This window comes from Saimiri boliviensis, chromosome 5, assembly GCF_048565385.1.
Source record: "Saimiri boliviensis isolate mSaiBol1 chromosome 5, mSaiBol1.pri, whole genome shotgun sequence".
NCBI lineage: Eukaryota > Metazoa > Chordata > Mammalia > Primates > Cebidae > Saimiri > Saimiri boliviensis.
The window spans coordinates 148,742,904-148,764,924 of record NC_133453.1 but is presented as its reverse complement, the minus strand read 5'-3'; the positions used below and the strand labels follow the sequence as shown (position 1 = coordinate 148,764,924).

Genomic DNA, 22,021 nt, shown 5'->3' with positions numbered 1-22,021 from the left:
CCCCAGAGCCCTTCTGGCCCACCTCAGTCCTCGAGGCCTGACCCGCACACCAGCTCTCACTGGGCCATGTCTTGCATGGGGCTGAAGAAACCCTCTGCTATCTGGACCATCATCACCCCTGCAGGGCTTCGGGGAAGGCATCCTCATTAGGCAAAATTCCCAAGGAAGCCGCCCTCCTACAGAAACCATCCCTCCTTGGTGGGGATCCAGGTCAGCTCCCGGGGAAAACCCTCGTGGCCCAAAGGCTGACCCTCGGTGACCCAACATGGCCTGGCTCAGGACCCATGACCCAGCAGGATCCACTCACCTATGTTGGTCAATGCCAGGAGGCCACCCTTGGCAGAAGGGTTCACTGAAAGACACAAGGAAAGAGTGGGGGCTCAGGAGGAGCCACCCACGTGCCCTGCCCGCAGAAACAGGAGCAGCAACACCAAGCCCGCACACGGAGCCTGGGCTGCCTCACAGAGGACCGCAGAGACAGGGCTGGACCCCTCCAGATGCCCTTCAGGGCCTCCAGGTCTCTAGCCCAAAATGCAGTGGCCTTGCCAGGCGACTGGGCATCCCAGCGTCCTCTTCCAACATTCTCACCTAGGCTGGGCCTCAGCGTAATCCTATTGAGCATGATTTTTAAGTCATCATCTCTCTTCAAGACAATATAAGGTTCTCATCATCGACCCAACCCAGGGCACCCCCCAACCCAAGCATGGATCCAGTGGGACCCAGCATGGTCTTCCAATTTTCTCCCCTAGGCTGGGCCTCAGCGTAATCCTATTGAGCGTGATTTTGAAGTCATCACTTCTCTTCAGGACAATATAAGATTCTCATCATTGGCCCAACCGAGAGCACACCTCTCCCCACGCATGGATCCAGTGGGACCCAGATATGCTCACCACAGCTCAGTGCAGGAGACCAGGGTGCCAGGAAGGGCCTGAGCTTCAGCGCACCAGGGACTGAGCACCTGGCTGACGGACACTGGCCTGGGTCCACTGGGCCTCACATAAGTCTTCCTCCGGGCTCAACGTCTGGGGGGACAGAAGGAGAACATGTGTCCAGTCAGGGCCTCACGCCTGCATGTGGGGAAGGGGGTAAGGGTTACCATGTGATGGGATCCATGTGGAACACTGACCCGTCACGGACATGGGGCACCCTTGGCCCTCCCCATGACCAAACCCTGAAAAAACAGTTCAGGGAGGTCACTGGGCTTGGGCAAGACCCCCAGGCAGTGCCCTACTGCAGACCTTAAGGGCACCTCCTCTGCCCCTCTGCCTTCCCCTTCGCACGATCCCAGGGCTGTTCTGGGATCACTGAGCATGGGCCGAGGTCACCAACCAGCTCATGGCCAACCGAGGAGGCTGGCCCAGAAGCCACGTGCCGCTGTGGACATGGAAGCGGCACAGCCTGCCCCTGGGTGTGGCCCTTTGCAAGCCATACTGAAATAGAAGCCTGGAGTCCCAGGGCCCCGTGCTTTCTGTGGTGGGTCCCCATCCATGGCCTGCACGTGTCTCAAACACAGAGCTGGGCCACCCTTTCCTTTCCTTAGGCCGAAGACTCTGCCACCCTGGAGATGACCCCATGGCATAGAAAAGGCCTAGGTGGCAAATTCCCAAGACAGGACCACTGACAGCAGGCCTTCCCACCTCAGGATCCACTCTTCCAGCCTCTGACCGTGGGGAAGGGGTGTCCTCCAGCAGGACGAGGGCTGCCGACATGGCCTAAAGCCCACAATTCCCAGGGCCCGCCTGCAGCACCACCACGCATTGGCCAGAACTCAGCTTTGACTCACACCCAGGGAAACAGCACTGCCCCCAACAAAGCTCAAAGATGCGCTACGGGATGGCCCATTCCTCAAAAGGGTCAGCCCTTTTAGGGCCATGGTTGGGGTACCATCCTTGAATGTCCATGGCCCGACTCCATGACCTTATTCAGGCACCCCTCTGCAGGGAAAGAGAGCTCTTGCATGATCCCCGTGGTGCCCCGGAGGCCCTGTGACCCCCTCGCGTGGCCTGGGCAGTTCTCCAGGCTGACACACGCACAGTCTCAGAGGGAAGCTGCCCTGCGTGGGGCCGAAGGAACGCTTCCCTGCCTGGACCACTGTTACCCTGCAGGTCTTCAGAAAGGCAAGGTCTTGGGTACGAATCCCAAGTAAGCTGCCCTCCTGGAGAAACTGTCCCTACCCAGTGGAGACACAGGTCAGCTCCCTGAGGAAACCCTCCTGTCCGGAAGACTGACCCTCAGGGAGAGCACAGGGCCTGACTCATGGCCCATGACGCCAGCAGGGTGTACTCACCTATGCAGGTCAAGGCCAAGGGGCCCTTCTGAGCTGAAGAACTCACTGAAAGACACAAGCAGAGAACGGGGGCTCAGAGAGCAGCCCCCAGTGTGCCCTGCCCCTGGGGAACAGGTGGGTCAAACCAAGTCCACACATGGAGCCTGGTGAGCTTCATGGAGGAGCACAGAGACAGGGCTGGGTACCCCTGAGAGGCCCTTGAGGACCTCAAGGTCTCCAGCCCAAATTACAGTGGCCCTGCCAGGGACCTCATGATTCCCAGTGCCCGCGTTCAAAATTCTCCCCTAGGCTGGGCCTCAGCGTAATCCTATTGAGCATGATTTTTAAGTCATCACCTCTCTTCAGGACAATATAAGGTTCTCATCATTGACCCAACCTAGAGCACCCCTCACCCCAAGCATGGATCCAGTGGGACCCAGCATCGTCTTTCAAAATTCTCCCCTAGGCTGGGCCTCAGCGTAATCCTATTGAGCATGATTTTTAAGTCATCAACTCTCTTCAGGACAATATAAGATTCTCATCATCGGCCCAACCTAGAGCACCCCTCTCCCCATGCATGGATCCAGTGGGACCCAGATGTGCTCACCACAGCTCAGGGTAGTAGACCAGGGTGCCAGGAAGGGCCTGAGCTTCAGCGTACCAGGGACTGGGCAACTGGCTGATGGCCGCTGGCCCAGGAACAGCAGGCCCAATGCAGGTCTTCCTTCAGTCTCACCTGATCTGGGGGACAGGTGGAGGACATGTGTCCAAGATGAGCTCCATGTGGGGAAGGAGGTAGGTGAGGCCAGCTCACACATGCTTGCCCTCCATGGACCCATGTGATGAGATCCAAGTGAAACATTGAATCATCACCGACATGGGGAACCCTTGGCTGTCCCTGCCGCCAAACCCTGGAAGGACAGGGCAGGTAGGTCACTGGGCTCAGGCAAAATGCTAGGCTGCACCCAAAACGGCAGATCCTGAGAGCATCTCCACTGCCCAAGAGGCTCCCCTGCATGACCCAAGGGACTCCTCCCTAAGACCACTGGGCACAGGCCAGGGACACCAGCCGCCTCATGGCCAACCAAGAAGGCTGGCCCAGAGGCCACACCCTGCTGCAGACCTGGCAGTCGCACAGCCTACCCTGGGTGTGGGGAGCGCGCATCTAGCTGCACTCTGCAAGTGTGCACCAGAAGTCACAGCCTGGGGCTGCAGGGCCACATCTTTTCTCTGGTGGGTCCCCATCCATACTCCGCATACCTCCCACACACAGAGGCAGCCACACTTGGCCATTGGGAGACACATGGTGCCCTCTCCTTTGCTTGGGACCAAGACTCTTCCATCCTGAAGGTGACACCATGGCTCCCAAGCAGCCTGAGCCACAAAATGAGACAGGTCCCTTCACAGCAAGCCTTCCCAACTCGGGAGGCCACCCTTCGCGACACTCAAACCTTGGAGATGGGATGACGCCCAGCAGGATGAGGGTTGCCCTTTGGCCCAATGCCCAAGAGTCCCAGGGCTGACCTGTAGCACCACCAGGTCTGGCCAGAGCTCCTCCTTGACCCAACCCCAGGGAAACAATGCTGCCCCCAACCAGGCTCCAGGAGACCCACCTGGATGGGCAATTGTTCAACAAGGATGGTTCCATTCAGGGCCATAGGTGAGGCGTGATCCTTGAATCTCCACAACCCAACCCTACGGGTCCATCCACATACCACACTCCAGGGACTGAGTGCTCCTATGTGACCCCATGGCACCCGGAGCCCCTCTGGCCCTGCTCATGTGTTTTGGCAGTCCTTAGGGTCTGAAAGGTCTGACCTGAGCACTGAGTCTCAGCTGCAGGCTGCCCTACACGGCAGTGAAGGAACCCTTTCCAGCCTGGAGCAATGTCACCCATGCAGGGCTTCAGGGAAGGCATCCTCCTTGGGTTCAATTCCCAAGAAAAGCAGCCCTCCTGGAAAATTCATCTTTCCCAGGTGGGAATTCAGGTCAGCTCTCTGAGAAAACCCTCAGGGCCTCAAGTCTGAACCTCGGTAACTCCAGATGGTCTGGCTAATGGCCCATGACCCCCAGCAGGGTCCACTCACCTATGCTGGTCAAGGTCAGGGGGACCACTTGGGCAGAAGAGCTCACTGAAAGACATGGGGGAGAACAGGGTCTCAGGAAGGAGCCTCCAACGCGCCTCGCCCCCAGGGACCCAGAGCCCGGACACTAAGTCAGCACAGGGAGCCTGGGTTGCCTCGTGGAGGAGCGCAGAGACAGGGCTGGGCACCCCAGAGATGCCCTTCAGGGCCTCAAGGTCTCCAGCCCAAAATACAGTGGCTCTGCTGGAGACCTTAGAATCCCAGCATCCTCTTCCAACATTCTCCCCTAGGCTGGGCCTCAGCGTAATCCTATTGAGCATGATTTTTAAGTCATCACCTCTCTTCAGAACAATGTAAGGTTCTCATCATCGACCCAACTCAGGGCACCCCCATCCCTACGCATGCATCCAGCAGGACACAGATGGGCTCGCCACAGCTCAGTGCAGGAGCCAAGAGCTCCGGGAAGGACCCGAGCTTCAGCACACTGGGGGCTGGGCACCTGCACGGCTGACGCTGGCCCAGACACAGCAGACCCAGCACAAGTTTTCCTCCGGGATCACCATCTGAGGAGACAGAAGGAAGACGTGTACCCAAACTGACCTCCATGCACGGAAGGGGATGGGGGTGCCAGCTCACCCTTGCTTGCCCTCCATGGACATGTGTGATGACTCTGATGTTAAATGCTGAGCCGTCAAGTATGGGGTTCACCCTTGGCCCTCCCTTCCACCGAACCCAGATAGGACAGAGCAGGTGGGTCACTGGGCTTGAGCAAAATGCCCAGGCTGTGCTGTACTGCAGACCCCAAGAACACTTCTGCTGTCCAAAACTGCTCCCCTGCATCACCCCAGGGCTGCCCTGGGACCACTGGCCCAGACCCCGGCCACCATCCAGGACACGACCAACGAAGTAGGCCTGCCCAGATGCCACAAGCCACACAGACGTGGCAGTCGCATAGCCTTTCCCCGGGTGTGGGGACCGTGCATCCAGGCACCCTCTCCAAGAGTGAAACAGAAATCACAGCCTGGGGCCACAGGGCCACGTGCTTCCTCAGGTGGGTCCTCATCCATACTCTGCATACCTCCCACACACAGAGCCGGCCACACGTGGCCAATGAGGAGCCACATGGTGCCCTCTCCTTTGCCTGGGCCCAAGACCACACACACTGGATGTGGCCCCAAAGCTCAGAAGAAGCTTGAGAGACAAATTGCCAGGACAGGTCCCTCGACAGCAGGCCTTCCCACCTCAGGAGGCCACCCTTCCAGACACTTGATATTGGAAAAAGGGTGACCTGCAGGAGGATGTGGGCTCCCCCTTGGCCCGAAGCCCACAAGTCCCAGGGCTGACCTGCAGCACCACCAGGTGCCAACCAGAGCTCTGCCTTGACCCAACACCCGGGAAACAACGCCGTCCCCTGACCAGGCTCCAGGAGACCCACTGGGATGACCCTTTTCTCAACAGGGACAGTCACATTCAGGGCCATAGTGGGGCACTATCCTTGAATCTCCGTGACTCAACCCAAGAGGCCCATTTGTGCACCACGCACCAGGCACCCCGAGCTCCTGTGTGAGCCCTGTGGTGCCCTAAAGTCTCTCTGTCCCCCTCTTGTGGCCTAAGCAGTCCTTAAGGCCTAACCCGAGCACCTAGTCCCAGATAGGAGCTGTGCTGCGTGGGTGCTGAAGATACCCTTTCCTGCCTGGACTACCATCACCCCTGCAGGGCTTCAGGGAAGCTGTCTCCCTTGGGTCCGATTCTCAAAAGAGCTGCCCTCCTGGTGGGAATTCAGGTCGGCTGCCTGAGAAAATCCTCGGGGCTGAAAGTCTGACCCTCGGCAACCCCACGTGGCGTCTCTAACGGCCCATGACCCATCAGGACCCACTTACATATTATGGTCAATGCCAGGTGGCTCACCTCGGTGGAGGAGCTCACTGAAAAACATAAGGAGAGAACAGGGGTTCAGGAAGAAGCCACCAAGTTTCCCCGGCCCAGGGAACTAGAGCACCAACTCCAAACCGCACAGGGAGCCTGGGCTGCTTCAAGGAGAAGCACAGAGACGGTGAGGGGAGGGGACCTCAAGATGCCCTTCAGGACCTCCAGGACTCCAGTCCACAATACAGTGGCCCTGCCAGACATGTCGAGATCCCAGCAACCTCTTCCAACATTCTCCCCTAGGCTGGGCCTCAGCGTAATCCTATTGAGCATGATTTTTAAGTCATCACCTCTCTTCAGGACAATATAAGGCTCTCATCATCGACCCAACCCAAGTAACTGCCCTCCCCTAACAAACATCCAGTGGAACCTGGATGTGCTCACCACAGCTCAGTGCAGGAGACTAGGGTGCTAGAAAAGGCCAGGACTTCGGCGCACCACGAACTGGGACTTGGCTGACGGCACTGGCCCAGGAAAAGCGGGCCCACGGAAGTCTTCCTCCGGTCTCACCATCTAGGGGCACAGGTGGAGGACATGTGACCACCTTCCCTGTGGAGAAGGTGGGGGTGGGTGTCAGCTCATCTTTGGTCCCCTCCATGGACACATGGGATGAGCGCCATATGAAATAATGACTCGTTACCGACACAGGGAACCCTTGGCCCTCCCTGCCACCCAACCAGGGAAGGGCAGGGCAGGAGGGTCACCGGGCTCAGGCAAAACGCCCAGGCTCTGCCATACTGCAGGCCCTGAGAGTACCTCCACTGCCCTAAATGGCTCCCCCCTGCATGACCCCAGACCTGCCCTGAGACCACTGGGCACAGCCCCAGGCCACCAACCAGGTCACGGCCAACCAAGGAGGCTGCCCCAGAGGCCAAGCACCTCTGCAGACTTGGCAGGGGCACAGCCTTCCCATGGGCATGGTGGGCATGCATACAGGTGACCTCTCCAAGCGTGCACAAGAAATCACAGCCGGAGGCTGCATGGTCACTTGCTTTCTCTGGTGGATCTCCATCCACACTCCACACACCTCCCAGACACAGAGCCAGCAACGCATGGCCAATCAGGAGCCACATGGTGCCCTCTCCTTTGCTTGGTCCCAAGATCCCACACCCTGGAGGTGACACCATGGCTCCCAAGTAGCCTGAGCAACAAAGTCCCAGTAGAGGTCCTTCGACAGCAGGCCTTCCCACCACAGGAGGCCACCCTTCATGACACTCAACCTCGGAGAAAGGGTGACCGCCAGCAGGATACAGGCTGCCTCATGGCCCAATTCTCACGAGTCCCAGGGCTGGCCTGTAGAACCATCATGTACCAGCCAGACCTCGGCCTTGACCCAACCCCAGGGAAATAACACTGTCCCCCACCAGGCTCCAGGAGACCCACTGGGAGAGCCCATTGCTCAACAGGGATGGTCACATTCAGGGCCATGGGTGGGGCAGGATCCCTGAATCTCTGCAACTCAACCCCATGGGCCCATTAACACACCACACTCTGGGGACCAAGAGCTCCCCTGTTACTCCTGTGGCACCGAAGCCCTTCTGGCCCCTTTCATGTGGTCTGGGCAGGACTCAAGGCTTACTGGAGTACCAAGTCTCAGGTGAGTGCTGACCTGCATTGGGCAGAAGGAACCGTTTCCTGCCTGGACCACCATCACCCCAGCAGGGCTTCAGGGAAGGCTTCCTCCTTGGGTGTGATTCCCAAAAAAGCTGCCTCCTGGAGAACCCATCTCTCCCAGGTGGGAAATCAGGTTGGCTGCCTGAGACAACCCTTGGGGCCCAACAGCTGAAACTTGGGGGCCCGACACAGCCTGGCTAATGGCCAATGACCCCAGCAGGATCCACTCACCTATTACAGTCAATGCCAGGCGGCTCACCTGGGCAGAGGAGCTCACTGAAAAATACAAGGAGAGAACAGGGGCTCAGGAAGAAGCCACCAAGGTTCCCCAGTCCAGGCCACTGGAGCACCGAGTCCAGACCCGCAGAGGGAGCCTGGGCTGCCTCATGAGGAGCACAGAGACAGGTTGGGCACCTACAGATGCCCTTCAGAGCCATTAGGTCTCCAGCGCAAAATGCAGGGGCCCTGCTGGGGACTTGGGGATCCCAGCATCTTCTTCCAACATTCTCCCCTAGGCTGGGCCTCAGCGTAATCCTATTGAGCATGATTTTTAAGTCATCACCTCTCTTCAGACAATATAAGGTTCTCATCATTGACCCAACCCAGGGCACCCACTCCCCGCGCATGAATCCAGTGGGACCAGGATGTGCTCACCAAGCTCAGTGCAGGAGACCAGGGCCCCGGGAAAGGGCTGAGCTCCAGCGCATCGTGGGCTGGGAACCCGGCTGACAGACACTGTCCCAGGGCCATTGTGTCCAACGCAAGTCTTTCTCTGGGCTCACTATCTGGGGGACAGGAGGAGTACACGTGTCCAAATAGAGCCTCACACCTCAGTGTGGAAAAGGCATTAAGGGATACCCACGTGATGGGTCCATGTGGAACCCTGACCCGTCACGTATGCAGGGCACCCTTAGCCCTCCCGGTCACCAAACCCTGAAAAAACGGGGCAGGCTGGTCACTGGGTTCCGGCAAGACGCCTGAGCTGCGCCCTACTACCAGCCCAGAGAGCACCTCCAGTGCCGCCGCTGGCTCCCCAGCATGATTTCAGGACTGCCTTGTGACCACTGGACATGAGCCACAGCCACCAACCAGCTCACAGCCAACCAAGGAGGACAGCTCGGAAGGTATGCACCATGCAAATCTGCCAGTCACATAGCCTGACCCGGGTGTGGCAGGCAACCGCCGAGGCGCCCTCTCCAAGTGTGCACTGAAAATCACAGCCTGGAGACAGGCCACGTGCTTTCACTGGTGGGACCCCATCCATATCCCACACACCTCCAAACACAGAGCCGGGCCACACTCGGCCAATCAACGGCTACACGGTATCTTCTCCTTTCCTTGGGCCCAAGACCCTGCCACCCTGGAGGTGACCCCATGGCTCAGAAAAAAACGGATGGCAAATTGCCGGTACGGGGACAATAGGCCACCCCACCTCAGAATGCTACCATTACTGCCACTAAAACTCAGAGAACAGGTGACCCCCAATGGGATGCAGGCTGACCCCATAGCCCAAAGCCCACAGGTCCCACGGATGCTCTTCAGCACCACCAGGCGCCGGCCGGATCTCAGCCTTGACCCAACCACATTGAAACTGCACCACCCCCACCAGGCTGAGTACGTGCCACTGGGATGGCCCGCTGCTCAACAGGGTCAGCCCCACTCAGGGCCACAGAGGGGATGAGACCCTTGAACCTCCATAGCCCAACCCTGTCACCGCACCCTGGAACAAACTCGGGGACTGAGAGCTCTCGCATTCATGGCACCCCAGAGCCCTTCTGGCCCACCTCAGTCCTCGAGGCCTGACCCGCACACCAGCTCTCACTGGGCCATGTCTTGCATGGGGCTGAAGAAACCCTCTGCTATCTGGACCATCATCACCCCTGCAGGGCTTCGGGGAAGGCATCCTCATTAGGCAAAATTCCCAAGGAAGCCGCCCTCCTACAGAAACCATCCCTCCTTGGTGGGGATCCAGGTCAGCTCCCGGGGAAAACCCTCGTGGCCCAAAGGCTGACCCTCGGTGACCCAACATGGCCTGGCTCAGGACCCATGACCCAGCAGGATCCACTCACCTATGTTGGTCAATGCCAGGAGGCCACCCTTGGCAGAAGGGTTCACTGAAAGACACAAGGAAAGAGTGGGGGCTCAGGAGGAGCCACCCACGTGCCCTGCCCGCAGAAACAGGAGCAGCAACACCAAGCCCGCACACGGAGCCTGGGCTGCCTCACAGAGGACCGCAGAGACAGGGCTGGACCCCTCCAGATGCCCTTCAGGGCCTCCAGGTCTCTAGCCCAAAATGCAGTGGCCTTGCCAGGCGACTGGGCATCCCAGCGTCTTCTTCCAACATTCTCACCTAGGCTGGGCCTCAGCGTAATCCTATTGAGCATGATTTTTAAGTCATCATCTCTCTTCAAGACAATATAAGGTTCTCATCATCGACCCAACCCAGGGCACCCCCCAACCCAAGCATGGATCCAGTGGGACCCAGCATGGTCTTCCAATTTTCTCCCCTAGGCTGGGCCTCAGCGTAATCCTATTGAGCGTGATTTTGAAGTCATCACTTCTCTTCAGGACAATATAAGATTCTCATCATTGGCCCAACCGAGAGCACACCTCTCCCCACGCATGGATCCAGTGGGACCCAGATATGCTCACCACAGCTCAGTGCAGGAGACCAGGGTGCCAGGAAGGGCCTGAGCTTCAGCGCACCAGGGACTGAGCACCTGGCTGACGGACACTGGCCTGGGTCCACTGGGCCTCACATAAGTCTTCCTCCGGGCTCAACGTCTGGGGGGACAGAAGGAGAACATGTGTCCAGTCAGGGCCTCACGCCTGCATGTGGGGAAGGGGGTAAGGGTTACCATGTGATGGGATCCATGTGGAACACTGACCCGTCACGGACATGGGGCACCCTTGGCCCTCCCCATGACCAAACCCTGAAAAAACAGTTCAGGGAGGTCACTGGGCTTGGGCAAGACCCCCAGGCAGTGCCCTACTGCAGACCTTAAGGGCACCTCCTCTGCCCCTCTGCCTTCCCCTTCGCACGATCCCAGGGCTGTTCTGGGATCACTGAGCATGGGCCGAGGTCACCAACCAGCTCATGGCCAACCGAGGAGGCTGGCCCAGAAGCCACGTGCCGCTGTGGACATGGAAGCGGCACAGCCTGCCCCTGGGTGTGGCCCTTTGCAAGCCATACTGAAATAGAAGCCTGGAGTCCCAGGGCCCCGTGCTTTCTGTGGTGGGTCCCCATCCATGGCCTGCACGTGTCTCAAACACAGAGCTGGGCCACCCTTTCCTTTCCTTAGGCCGAAGACTCTGCCACCCTGGAGATGACCCCATGGCATAGAAAAGGCCTAGGTGGCAAATTCCCAAGACAGGACCACTGACAGCAGGCCTTCCCACCTCAGGATCCACTCTTCCAGCCTCTGACCGTGGGGAAGGGGTGTCCTCCAGCAGGACGAGGGCTGCCGACATGGCCTAAAGCCCACAATTCCCAGGGCCCGCCTGCAGCACCACCACGCATTGGCCAGAACTCAGCTTTGACTCACACCCAGGGAAACAGCACTGCCCCCAACAAAGCTCAAAGATGCGCTACGGGATGGCCCATTCCTCAAAAGGGTCAGCCCTTTTAGGGCCATGGTTGGGGTACCATCCTTGAATGTCCATGGCCCGACTCCATGACCTTATTCAGGCACCCCTCTGCAGGGAAAGAGAGCTCTTGCATGATCCCCGTGGTGCCCCGGAGGCCCTGTGACCCCCTCGCGTGGCCTGGGCAGTTCTCCAGGCTGACACACGCACAGTCTCAGAGGGAAGCTGCCCTGCGTGGGGCCGAAGGAACGCTTCCCTGCCTGGACCACTGTTACCCTGCAGGTCTTCAGAAAGGCAAGGTCTTGGGTACGAATCCCAAGTAAGCTGCCCTCCTGGAGAAACTGTCCCTACCCAGTGGAGACACAGGTCAGCTCCCTGAGGAAACCCTCCTGTCCGGAAGACTGACCCTCAGGGAGAGCACAGGGCCTGACTCATGGCCCATGACGCCAGCAGGGTGTACTCACCTATGCAGGTCAAGGCCAAGGGGCCCTTCTGAGCTGAAGAACTCACTGAAAGACACAAGCAGAGAACGGGGGCTCAGAGAGCAGCCCCCAGTGTGCCCTGCCCCTGGGGAACAGGTGGGTCAAACCAAGTCCACACATGGAGCCTGGTGAGCTTCATGGAGGAGCACAGAGACAGGGCTGGGTACCCCTGAGAGGCCTTTGAGGACCTCAATGTTTCCAGCCCAAATTACAGTGGCCCTGCCAGGGACCTCATGATTCCTAATGTCCACGTCCAAAATTCTCCCCTATGCTGGGCCTCAGCGTAATCCTATTGAGCATGATTTTTTTTTTTTTTTTTTGAGACGGAGTTTCGCTCTTGTTACCCAGGCTGGAGTGCAATGGCGGGATCTTGGCTCACCACAGCCTCTGCCTCCTGGGTTCAGGCAATTCTCCTGCCTCAGCCTCCTGAGTAGCTTGGATTACAGGCACGTGCCACCATGCCCAGCTAATTTTTTGTATTTTTCGGAGACGAGGTTTCACCATGTTGACCAGGATGGTCTCAAACTCTTGACCTTGTGATCCACCTGCCTCGGCCTCCCAAAGTGCTGGGATTACAAGCTTGAGCCACCGCGCCCAGCCGAGCATGATATTTAAGTCATCACTTCTCTTCAGGACAATATAAGGTTCTCATCATTGACCCAACCTAGAGTACGCTCTACCCCAGCATGTATCCAGCTAGACTCAGATCAGCTCACCAGCTCCATGCAGGAGACCAGGGTAACAGGAAGGACCTGAGGGTCAGTGCAACAGGGCCTTGGCATCTGGCAGATGGCCTGTGGCCTGGGCATAGTGGGCCCAGTGCAATCCTTCTCCAGGTTCACCATCCAGGAGGACAGGTGGAGGACCCATGTGATGGGATCCATGTGAAATACCGACCTGTCATGGACATGTGGCACCCCTTGGCCCTCCCCGCCACTACACCCTGGAAGGACAGGGCAGGTGGGTCACTGGGCTCCAGCAAGACACCTGTGCTGTGCCTACTGCAGGCCTCAAGATAACCTCCACTGCCCACGCCGGCTGCTCCACATGAACCCGAGGCTGCACAGAGACCCCTGGACATGGGCCAGGGCCACCAAACGGCTCCCGGCCTATAAACGAGGCTGGTCCTGATGCCAGGAGCCACTGCAGATGTGGCAGTTGCAGAGCCTGCCCCTGGGCACGGTAGGCCCCCAATCAGGCACCCTCTCCAAGCGCATACTGGAAATCTCAGCCTGGGGCCCCAAGGCTACGTGCTTTCTCTGGTGTGTCCCCATCCATGTCCTACACATCTCACCTCCCAAACTCAGAGCCAGGCCACATTTGACCAATCAGGGGCCATATGGTGTCTTCTCCATTCCTTGGGCCCAAGACCCTGCCACCTGAAGGTGATGTCATGGCTCAGAAACAGCCTGGGCAGCAAATTCCTCAACAAGGTCCCTCAACAGCAGGCCTTCCCACCTAAAGAGGCCACACATCCTTACACTGGGACTCAGGAAAGCTGTGATCCCCTCCATGAAGGAGAAAGGCTGGTGACCTGGCCCGAAGCCCACAAGTCCCTGGGCCAGCCTGCAGCACCATCAGGTGCCGGCCAGAGCTCAGCCTTAACCCAACCTCATTGAAACAGCAACACACCGACACCAGGCTCAATGTGGCGTTGCTGGGATGGCTCACTGCTCAAGAGTGTCAGGCCCATTCAGGGCCATGGGTGGGCGTGAACCTTGAAACACTAAGGCCTGACCCTGTGGGCCTGACCACTCAGTCACCGCCCCTGCAACAACCCTAGGACTGAGAACTCTTGCATGACTTCTGTGGTGCCCTGAAGCCCGTGTGGCACTCCACAGGTGGCCTGAGCAGTTCTCCAGGCCTGACCCATGCACAGAGTCTCATCTGGGAGCTGCCCTGCATGAGACTGAAGAAACTCTTGGCTGCTTCAACCATGGTCACTTCCGCAGGTCTTCAGAGAAGATGTCTTCCATGGGACCCGTTCAGAAGAAAGCGGCCCTCCTGGAGAACCCATCCCTCCCTAGTGGGGAACCCATTCCCCGGCTCCCTGAGGAAACCCTCCTGTCCCAAAGGCTGAACCAGCATCCCCACGCAGCCTGGTTCGTGGACCATGATGCCAGCAGGTTCCACTCACCTATGCCAGTCAATGCCAGGGTGCCCACCTGGGCAGAAGAGCTCACTAAAAGACACAAAGAAGGGTGACTCAGGGAGGAGCCACCAACCTGCCTCGCCCCCAGGGAATGGGACTCTGACACCAAGCCCCCACAGGGAGCCTGGGTTGCCTCACAGAGAAGCACAGAGACAAGGCTGGGGGGCACCAAGACGCCCTTCAGGACCTTGAGGTCTCCAGTCAAAAATACAGCAGTCTGCCAGGGACCTCGAGATCCCAGTGTCTTCTTCCAAAATTCTCATTAGGCTGGGCCTCAGCGTAATCCTATTGAGCATGATTTTTAAGTCATCACCTCTCTTCAGGACAATATAAAGTTCTCATCATTGACCCAACTGAAGCCAACCTCCTCCCACACATGCATCCAGTGGGACCCAGACAAGCTCACCACAGCTCAGTGCATGACACCAGGGTGCCAAGAAGGACCTGAGCTTCAGTGCACCAGGGGCTGGGCACATGGCTGACGGACATGGGCCCAGAGACATTGGGCCCAATGCAAGTCTTCCTCTGGGTTCACCACCTAGGGGGACAGGAGAAGGACATGTGTCCAAATACGGCCTCATGCCTCCATGCAAGGAAGGCGAGTGGGGGATACCCATCACCCATGTGATGGGATCCATTTGGAACACTGACCTGTCAGGGACACGGACACGGAGCACCCTTGGCCCTCCCTGCCACCAAACCCAGGAAGGCCAGGCGGCACCCTACTGCAGGTCCCAAGAGCATCTCCACTGCCCCGCCAGCTGCCCTGAATGAGGTCAGGGCCACCCTGGGACCACTGGACATAGGCCAGGGCCACCAACCAGCTCATGGCCAAACAGGAGGCTGGCAAGGATGCCACGTGCCACTGCTGACTTGGCAGTAGAGAGCCTGCCCCTGCCCATGTCCCCGCGTGAACCAGAAATCACAGCCTTGGGCTACGGGACCACACAGTTTCTCTGATGGGTCCCCCTCTATGCCCTGCACACCTCCCAAACACAGAGCTGGGCCACACTCAACCAATCCGGGGACACATGGTGTGCCCCCCTTTCCTTGGACCTAAGAGGCTGCCACCCTGGAGATAACCCCATGGCTCAGAAGCAGCCTGGTTGGCAGATTCCCAGGACAGGTTGCTCAAAAGGGGAATTTACCACCTGAGGAAGCCACCTTTTCCGCCATTTAACCTCCGCAAAGAGTGATCCCAGGCATGACCCAAGCTGTCCCCATTGGCCAAAAGCCCACGAGGTCCAGGGCCAGCTTGCTGCACCAAAAGGCATTGGCCAGAGCTCAGTCTTGACCTAACCCCAGGGAAACAGCACCCCCCACCAGCAGACTCAAGGAGGCGCCACTGGGATGGTCCATTGCTCCACAGTGTCGGGCCCATTCAGGAGCATGCGTGGAGTGCGGTCCTTGAAACTCTGTGACATGACTCCCATGGGCCCAATCACACACTACTCTTTGTGAATTAAAAGCCCCCACGAGACCCTGCAGGGCCCCGGAGCCCCTGTGGCCACCTCATGTGTACTGGGCATCCTCGAGGCCTGACCAACACACCAAGTCGCAGGTGGGAGCTGCCCTGCGTGGGGCTGAAGGAACCCTTTCCTGCCTGGACCACCATCACCCCTGCCGCCTTCAGGATAGGCGTCCTCCTTGGGTTCAATTCCCAAGGAAGCGGCCCTTCTGGAGAACTCATCCCCAGTGGGAATTCAGGTCAATACTTTTAGGAAACCTTGATGGCCCAAGGCAGATGCTCAGTCACCTCACTCTGTACGTTCATGACCCATGACCCCAGCAAGACCCACTCACCTATGCTGCTCAATGCCAAAGGGCCCACTTGCACAGAAGAGCTCACTGAAACACACAAGGGGAGTAGAGGGGTTCAGGGAGGAGCCACCAACATGCCCCATCCTGGGAACTAGAGCACCCACACCAAGCCTGCAAAGGGAGCCAAGGTTGCCTCACAGAGGAACGCAGACAGGGTTGGACCCCCTCGAGATGTCCTTCAGAGCCTTGAGGTCTCTAGCCCCAAATACAGTGGCCCTGCTACTGACCTTAGGATCCCAGTGTCTTCTTCCAAAATTCTCCCCTAGGCTGAGCCTCAGCGTAATCCTATTGAGCATGATTTTTAAGTCATCATCTCTCTTCAGAACAATGTAAGATTCTCATCATTGACCCAACCTGTGGTATTCCCCTCCCAATGCATGGATCCAGCAGGACCCAGATGGGCTCACCAGCTCCATGAAGGAGACCAGGGTGTCAGAAAGGGCCCAAGCTTCATTCCAATAGGGCCTGGGCCTCTATCTGATAACCTCTCGCCCAAGCACAGCAGGCCCAACACAAGTCTTCCTCTGGGCTCACCATCTAGGGGGACAGGAGGAGGACCCATGTGCTGGGATCCATGTGAAATATTGACCTGTCATGAATACGGGGCACCCCTGGCCCTCCGCACCACTGAACCCTGCAAAGATAGGGTAGGTGGGTCATTGGGCTCTGGCAGGATGCCTGGGCTGTGCCTACTGCAGGCCTCAGGATAACCTCCCCTCAACACGCGAGCTGCTCCATATGACCCCAGGGCTGCATGAAAACCACTGGGTACGGTGCAGGGCCACCAACCAGCTCACAACCAACAAAAAAGGCTGGTCCTCCTGCCAGGCACTGTTGCAGACCTGGCAGTTGCATAGCCTGCCCCTGGACATGGTGGATGCCAACCAGACGCCCTCTCAAAGCGCACATCAGAAATCGCAGCCTGGGGCCGCATAGCTATGTGCTTTCTGATGTGTTCCCATCCCGCCCCATCCATTGGCCAAACACAGAGCCAGGCAATACTGGACCAATCGGAGGTCACATGGTATCTTCCCCATTCCTTGGACCCAAGACCCTGCCACCTGGGGGTGCCATGGCTCAGAAGCAGCCTGGGCAGCAAATTCCTCAACAAGGTCCCTCGACAGCGGGCCTTCCCACCTAAGGAGGCCACCCATCCTTACACTGGAACTCAGGAAAGGCGTGGCCCCCAGCAGGATGTGGGCTGCTGACATGGCCCGAAGCCCCCAAGTCCCTGGGCCAGCCTGCATCACCATCAGGTGCCAGCCAGAGCTCAACATTGACCCAACCCCATTGAAATAGGAACGCACCCCTACCAGGCTCAATGTGGCGTTGCTGGGATGGCTCACTGCTCAACAGCGTCAGGCCCATTCAGGGCCATGGGTGGGTGTGAACCTTGAAACACTAAGGCCTGACCCTGTGGGTCTGACAACAACCTGACCTCAGGTTGTTGCCCCCGCAACAACCCTGAGGACTGAGATGAAAGCTCCTGCATGACCCCTGTGGTCCCGAAGCCTGTGTGGCACCACGCAAATGGGCTGGGCAGTTCTCCAGGCCTCACCCATGCACAAAGACTCATCTGAGAGCTGCCCTAATGGGGCTGAAGAAACTCTTTGCTGCTTGAACCATCATCACCTCTGCAGGTCTTCACAGAAGATGTCCTCCATCTTGGGAAGAAAGCGGCCCTCCTGGAGAACCCAACCCTTCTTGGTGGGGATTCCCCGGCTCCCTGAGGAAACCCTCCTATCCCAAAGGCTGAACCGGCATCCCCACACAGCCTGGCTCATGGCCCATGACGCCAGCAGGTTCCACTCACCTATGCCAGTCAATGCCAGGGGACCCACCTGAGCAGAGGAGCTCCCTGAAAGACCCAAAGGAGAAGGGGGACCTAGGGAGGAGCCGCCAACCTGCCTCACCCTCAGGGAACGGGACTCTGACACTAGGCCCGCACAGGCAGCCTGGGCTGTCTCACAGAGGAGCACAGAGACAGGGGTGGGGGCCGCCAAGATACCCTTCAGGGTTTCAGAGACTCCAAATGAATATACAGTGGCACTGCCAAGGATGTCAAGATCTCAGGGTCCTCTTCCAAAATTCTCAGCAAGGCTGGGCCTCAGTGTAATCCTATTGAGCATGATTTTTAAGTCATCACCTCTTTTCAGGACAACATAAGGTTCTCATCATTGACCCAAGTGAAGACCCCCAACCCTGCTGTGCATGTATCCAGTGGGATCCAGATGGGCTCACCACAGCTCAATACAGGAGACCAGGGTGCCAGGAAGGGCCTGAGCTTCAGTGCACCAGGGGCTGGACACATGGCTGATGGACACTGGTACAGAGACACAGGGCCCAATGTAAGTCTTTCTCTGGGTTCACCATCTAGAGGGACAGCAAGAGGACATGTGTCCAAATAGGGCCTCATTCATCCATGCAGGAAAAGTGAGTAAGGAATACCCATGTGATGGGATCCATGTAGAACACTGACCCATCACAGACATGGGCACAGAGCACCCTTGGCCCTCCCCACTACCAAACCCTGGAAGGTCAGGTCAGGTAGGTAACTGGTCTCGCACAAGAAGCCCTGGCCACACCTCACTGCAGGTCCTGAGAGCACCTCCACTGACCTGCTGCCTGCCCTGAACAAAGCTAGGGCTACCCTGGGACCACAGAGCAAGGGCCACGGCCACCAACTAGCTCATGGCCTATCAGGAGTCTGGCCCGGATGGCATGCACCACTGCAGACTTATCAGCCAAGAGTCTGCCCCTCTCTGGCCAAGTGTGCACCAGAAATCACAGCCTGGGGCTCCAGGGCCACACAGTTTCTCTGATGGGTCCCCATCCATGCCCTGCACATCTCCCAAACACAGAGCCGGGCCACACTCAACCAATCCGGGGACACATGGTGTGCCCCCCTTTCCTTGGGCCCAAGATGCTGCCACCCTGGAGGTGACCCCATGGCTCAGAAGCAGCAAGGTGGCAAATTCCCAGGACAGGTGGCTTGACAAGGGGGCTTCCCACCTTAGGAAGCCACCATTCCTGCCATTCAAACTCTGGGAAGGCTGACCTTCCCAAGCATGACCCAAGCTGTCCCCACGGCCCAAAGCCCACAGGGTCCAGGGCCATCCTGCAGCATCACCAGGCACTGGCCAGAGCTCAGTTTTGACCTAACTCCAGGGAAACAGCACCACCTGCTACTAGACTAAAGGAGGTGCCACTGGAATGGCCCATTGCTCCACAGGGTCGGTCACGTTCAGCGGCATGCATGGGGTGCGATTCTTGAAACTCCGTGACATGACTCCCATGGGCCCAACTGCCCACCACTCTTTATGGATGAAAAGCCCCCATGAGACCCCCATAGGGTCCCAGAGCCCCTGTGGCCACCTCGTGTCCTGGGCAGTCCTTGAGGCCTGACCGATGCACTGAGCCTTAGCTGGCAGCTGCCCTGCGTGGGGCTGAATGAACCTTTTCCTACCTGGACCACTATCACTGCTACGGGGCTTCAGGACAGGCATTTTCCCATTTTCCTTGGGTTTGATTCCCAAGAAAGCAACCCTTCTGGAGAACCCATCCCTGGTGGGAATTCAGGTCAATACTTATTTTAGGAAACCCTCATGGCCTGTAGGCAGACACTCAGAGACCCCACTCTGCCATGCTCATGACCCATGACTCCAGCAGGATCCACTCACCTATGCCAGTCAATGTCTCAGGCCCCACCTGGGCAGAAGAGCTCACTGAAAGACACAGGGGAGTAGAGGGGTTCAGGGAGGAGCCGCCAACATGCCCCACCCCAGGGAACTAGAGCACCCACACCAAGCCTGCACAGGGTGCCAGGGCTGTCTCACAGAGGAGCGCAGACACAGGGTTAAAGCCCCTCAAGATGCCCTTCAGGGCCCTGAGTTATCTAGCACAGAATACAGTGGCCCTGCTGGTGACCTTGGGAGCCCAGTGTCCTCTTCCAAAATTCTCATTAGGCTGGGCCTCAGCGTAATCCTATTGAGCATGATTTTTAAGTCATCACCTCTCTTCAGGACAATATAAGGTTCTCATCATTGACCCAAGCCAGTGCCGCCCCCTCCCCATGCGAGCATCTAGTGGGACCCGGATGGGCTCACCAGTTCCATGCAGGATACCAGTGCAACAGAGCCTGGACACCTGGCTCATGGCCTCTGGCCAGGGCAGAGCAGGACAAATGCAAGTCTTCCTTCAGGCTCACCATCTGGGGCGACAGGAGGAGGACCTATGTGCTGGGATCCGTGTCACGGACACGAGTTAGCCTTGGCACTCCCCGCCACCAAACCCTGGAAGGACAGAGCGTGCGGGTCACTGGGCTCAAACAAGATACCTGGGCCGAGACCTACTGCAGGCCTCAGAATGATCTCCACTGCCCACGCTGGCTGCTCCACACGAGCAGGGCTGGACAGAAAGCACTGGGCACACCCCAGGGCCACCAAGCACCTCATAACCAAGAAAGGAGGCTGGTCCTGATGCCAGGCGCTGCTGCAGACCTAGCAGTTGCATAGCCTTCCCCTGGGCATGGTTGGCACCCAACCAGGCACTCTCTCCAAGCCCACATTGGAAATTGCAGCCTGAGGCCCCATGGCTACATGTTTTCTCCTACGGATCTGCATCCAGCCCTACACACCCTGGAGGTGACCCAATGGCTCAGAAGCAGCCTGGGTGGCAAATTCCCAGGCGATTGCTTAACAGGGGGATTTCCCACCGCAGGAAGCCACCATTCAACATCCAGGAAGGGTTGACCCAAAGCATGGCCCAAGCTGTCCCCATGGCCCAAAGACCACAAGGTCTAGGGCCAGCCTGCAGCACCAACAGGCACTGGCCAGAGCTCGACCTTGACTGACACCCAGGGAAATAGAACGATCCCCCACCAAGCCCAAAGAGGCGCCCCTGACATGGCCCATTACTCAAGAGGGTCGGCCCATTTAGGGCCATGATTGGGCAATCCTTGAATCTCCATGGCCTGACCCCATGGGCCCATTCATGCACCCCTCTCCAGGAAAAGAGAACTCTCATGAAACCCCTGTGGAATCCCAGTGCACCTGTGGCCCCCATCAAGTGGCCTGGGCAGTCCTCGAGGCCAGACCTGCACAGTGAGTCTCAGCGAGGAGCCCCCCTGCAAGGGACTGAAGGAACCCTTTCCTGCCTGGACCACTGTCACCCCTGCAGGGCTTCAGGAAAGGCACCGTCCTGGGGCTAATTCCAAGGAAGCCAGCCTCCTGAAGAAACCATCCCTCCCCAGTAGGGATTCATGTCAGCTCCCTGAGGAAACCCTCCTGTCCTCAAGGCTGACCATCGGGAAGAACAAGTAGCCTGACTCACGGCTCATGATGCCCAGAGAATGAACTCACCTATGTGCATCAATGACAGGGGGCCCTACCTGTGCAGAAGAGGGCACTGAAAGACACAAGACCCAAGGGAAGAAGGGGGCTCAGGAAGGACCCAGTAAGTTGCCCTACTCCGGGGAACCGGAGCACCAACACCAAGCCTACAGAGGGAGCCTAAGCTGCCTCACAGAAGAGTGTAGAGACGGAGTTGGGTATCCCGAAGATGCCCTTCAGGGCTCCAGGGCTCCAGTGCTCCAGGCCAAAATACAGTGGCCCTTCCAGGGACCCTAAAATCCCAGCATCCACTTGCAAAATTCTCATTAGGCTGGGCCTCAGCGTAATCCTATTGAGCATGATTTTTAAGTCATCACCTCTCTTCAAGATAATACAAGGTTCTCATCAATGACCCAACCCAGGGTACACCCCACCCCCCACACATGCATTCAGTGGGACCCAGATGTGCTCACCACAGCTCAGTGCTGGAGACCAGGGTGCCAGGAAGGGCCTGAGCTTCAGCTCACCAGGGTCTGACCACCTGGCTGAGGGACACAGACCCAGGGACCAGTGGGCCAGATGCAAGTCTTCCTCCAGGGTCACCATCTGGAGGGACAGGGGACAGGTGTGCAAACAGGTCCTCATGCCTCCACCCAGGAAAGGGGACAAGGGTGCTGGCTCACACAGGCTCTCTCTCCATGGACTCACGATACGGGATCCATGTAAAACAGTGACAGTCATGATAGTGGGGAACCCTTGGT

At 58.1% G+C, this 22,021-nt stretch overlaps 1 protein-coding gene, 15 non-coding genes and 1 pseudogene across 19 annotated transcripts; all 17 read right to left on the bottom strand.

The window, feature by feature from the left end:
• Positions 1-595: 595 nt before the first annotated feature.
• On the bottom strand, positions 596-677 carry LOC120368138 (small nucleolar RNA SNORD115). Its single transcript, XR_005582343.1, has one exon. It is a non-coding gene; the product is annotated as a small nucleolar RNA SNORD115 (small nucleolar RNA).
• A 75-nt stretch (positions 678-752) lies between these two features.
• Positions 753-834, bottom strand: LOC120368169 (small nucleolar RNA SNORD115). The gene has a single exon (XR_005582372.1). It is a non-coding gene; the product is annotated as a small nucleolar RNA SNORD115 (small nucleolar RNA).
• A 1,744-nt stretch (positions 835-2,578) lies between these two features.
• On the bottom strand, positions 2,579-2,660 carry LOC120368134 (small nucleolar RNA SNORD115). The gene has a single exon (XR_005582339.1). It is a non-coding gene; the product is annotated as a small nucleolar RNA SNORD115 (small nucleolar RNA).
• Positions 2,661-2,735: 75 nt separating this feature from the next.
• On the bottom strand, positions 2,736-2,817 carry LOC120368143 (small nucleolar RNA SNORD115). The gene has a single exon (XR_005582348.1). It is a non-coding gene; the product is annotated as a small nucleolar RNA SNORD115 (small nucleolar RNA).
• Positions 2,818-2,913: 96 nt separating this feature from the next.
• LOC141584430 (uncharacterized) lies at positions 2,914-21,822 on the bottom strand. Of its 4 annotated transcripts, none has more exons than XM_074398652.1 (15): positions 21,734-21,822; positions 20,037-20,222; positions 19,611-19,655; positions 18,172-18,303; positions 15,913-15,957; positions 14,516-14,647; positions 14,095-14,139; positions 11,940-11,984; positions 10,543-10,674; positions 9,960-10,004; positions 8,545-8,675; positions 8,122-8,166; positions 6,661-6,825; positions 6,259-6,275; positions 2,914-4,913 (listed from the first exon to the last, which is right to left on the bottom strand). In XM_074398652.1, the coding sequence occupies exons 2-9, from the start codon at positions 20,083-20,085 to the stop codon at positions 10,646-10,648; spliced, it is 522 nt and encodes a 173-aa protein (XP_074254753.1). In that variant the 5' UTR covers positions 20,086-20,222; positions 21,734-21,822; the 3' UTR covers positions 2,914-4,913; positions 6,259-6,275; positions 6,661-6,825; positions 8,122-8,166; positions 8,545-8,675; positions 9,960-10,004; positions 10,543-10,645. The 4 variants fall into 4 exon arrangements, with proteins under 4 accessions (XP_074254753.1, XP_074254755.1, XP_074254756.1 ...); XM_074398654.1 differs by having other exon boundaries at positions 20,037-21,336; positions 21,734-21,816; XM_074398655.1 differs by having other exon boundaries at positions 20,037-20,140; positions 21,734-21,815.
• LOC120368142 (small nucleolar RNA SNORD115) lies at positions 4,644-4,725 on the bottom strand. Its single transcript, XR_005582347.1, has one exon. It is a non-coding gene; the product is annotated as a small nucleolar RNA SNORD115 (small nucleolar RNA).
• Positions 6,523-6,604, bottom strand: LOC120368145 (small nucleolar RNA SNORD115). The gene has a single exon (XR_005582350.1). It is a non-coding gene; the product is annotated as a small nucleolar RNA SNORD115 (small nucleolar RNA).
• Positions 8,409-8,489, bottom strand: LOC120368149 (small nucleolar RNA SNORD115). The gene has a single exon (XR_005582354.1). It is a non-coding gene; the product is annotated as a small nucleolar RNA SNORD115 (small nucleolar RNA).
• LOC120368139 (small nucleolar RNA SNORD115) lies at positions 10,248-10,329 on the bottom strand. Its single transcript, XR_005582344.1, has one exon. It is a non-coding gene; the product is annotated as a small nucleolar RNA SNORD115 (small nucleolar RNA).
• LOC120368170 (small nucleolar RNA SNORD115) lies at positions 10,405-10,486 on the bottom strand. The gene has a single exon (XR_005582373.1). It is a non-coding gene; the product is annotated as a small nucleolar RNA SNORD115 (small nucleolar RNA).
• On the bottom strand, positions 12,231-12,303 carry LOC120368185 (small nucleolar RNA SNORD115; annotated as a pseudogene).
• Positions 12,540-12,618, bottom strand: LOC120368183 (small nucleolar RNA SNORD115). The gene has a single exon (XR_005582384.1). It is a non-coding gene; the product is annotated as a small nucleolar RNA SNORD115 (small nucleolar RNA).
• Positions 14,379-14,460, bottom strand: LOC120368137 (small nucleolar RNA SNORD115). Its single transcript, XR_005582342.1, has one exon. It is a non-coding gene; the product is annotated as a small nucleolar RNA SNORD115 (small nucleolar RNA).
• LOC120368151 (small nucleolar RNA SNORD115) lies at positions 16,200-16,281 on the bottom strand. Its single transcript, XR_005582356.1, has one exon. It is a non-coding gene; the product is annotated as a small nucleolar RNA SNORD115 (small nucleolar RNA).
• Positions 18,033-18,114, bottom strand: LOC120368147 (small nucleolar RNA SNORD115). Its single transcript, XR_005582352.1, has one exon. It is a non-coding gene; the product is annotated as a small nucleolar RNA SNORD115 (small nucleolar RNA).
• LOC120368136 (small nucleolar RNA SNORD115) lies at positions 19,899-19,980 on the bottom strand. The gene has a single exon (XR_005582341.1). It is a non-coding gene; the product is annotated as a small nucleolar RNA SNORD115 (small nucleolar RNA).
• On the bottom strand, positions 21,594-21,675 carry LOC120368152 (small nucleolar RNA SNORD115). Its single transcript, XR_005582357.1, has one exon. It is a non-coding gene; the product is annotated as a small nucleolar RNA SNORD115 (small nucleolar RNA).
• Positions 21,823-22,021: the final 199 nt, after the last annotated feature.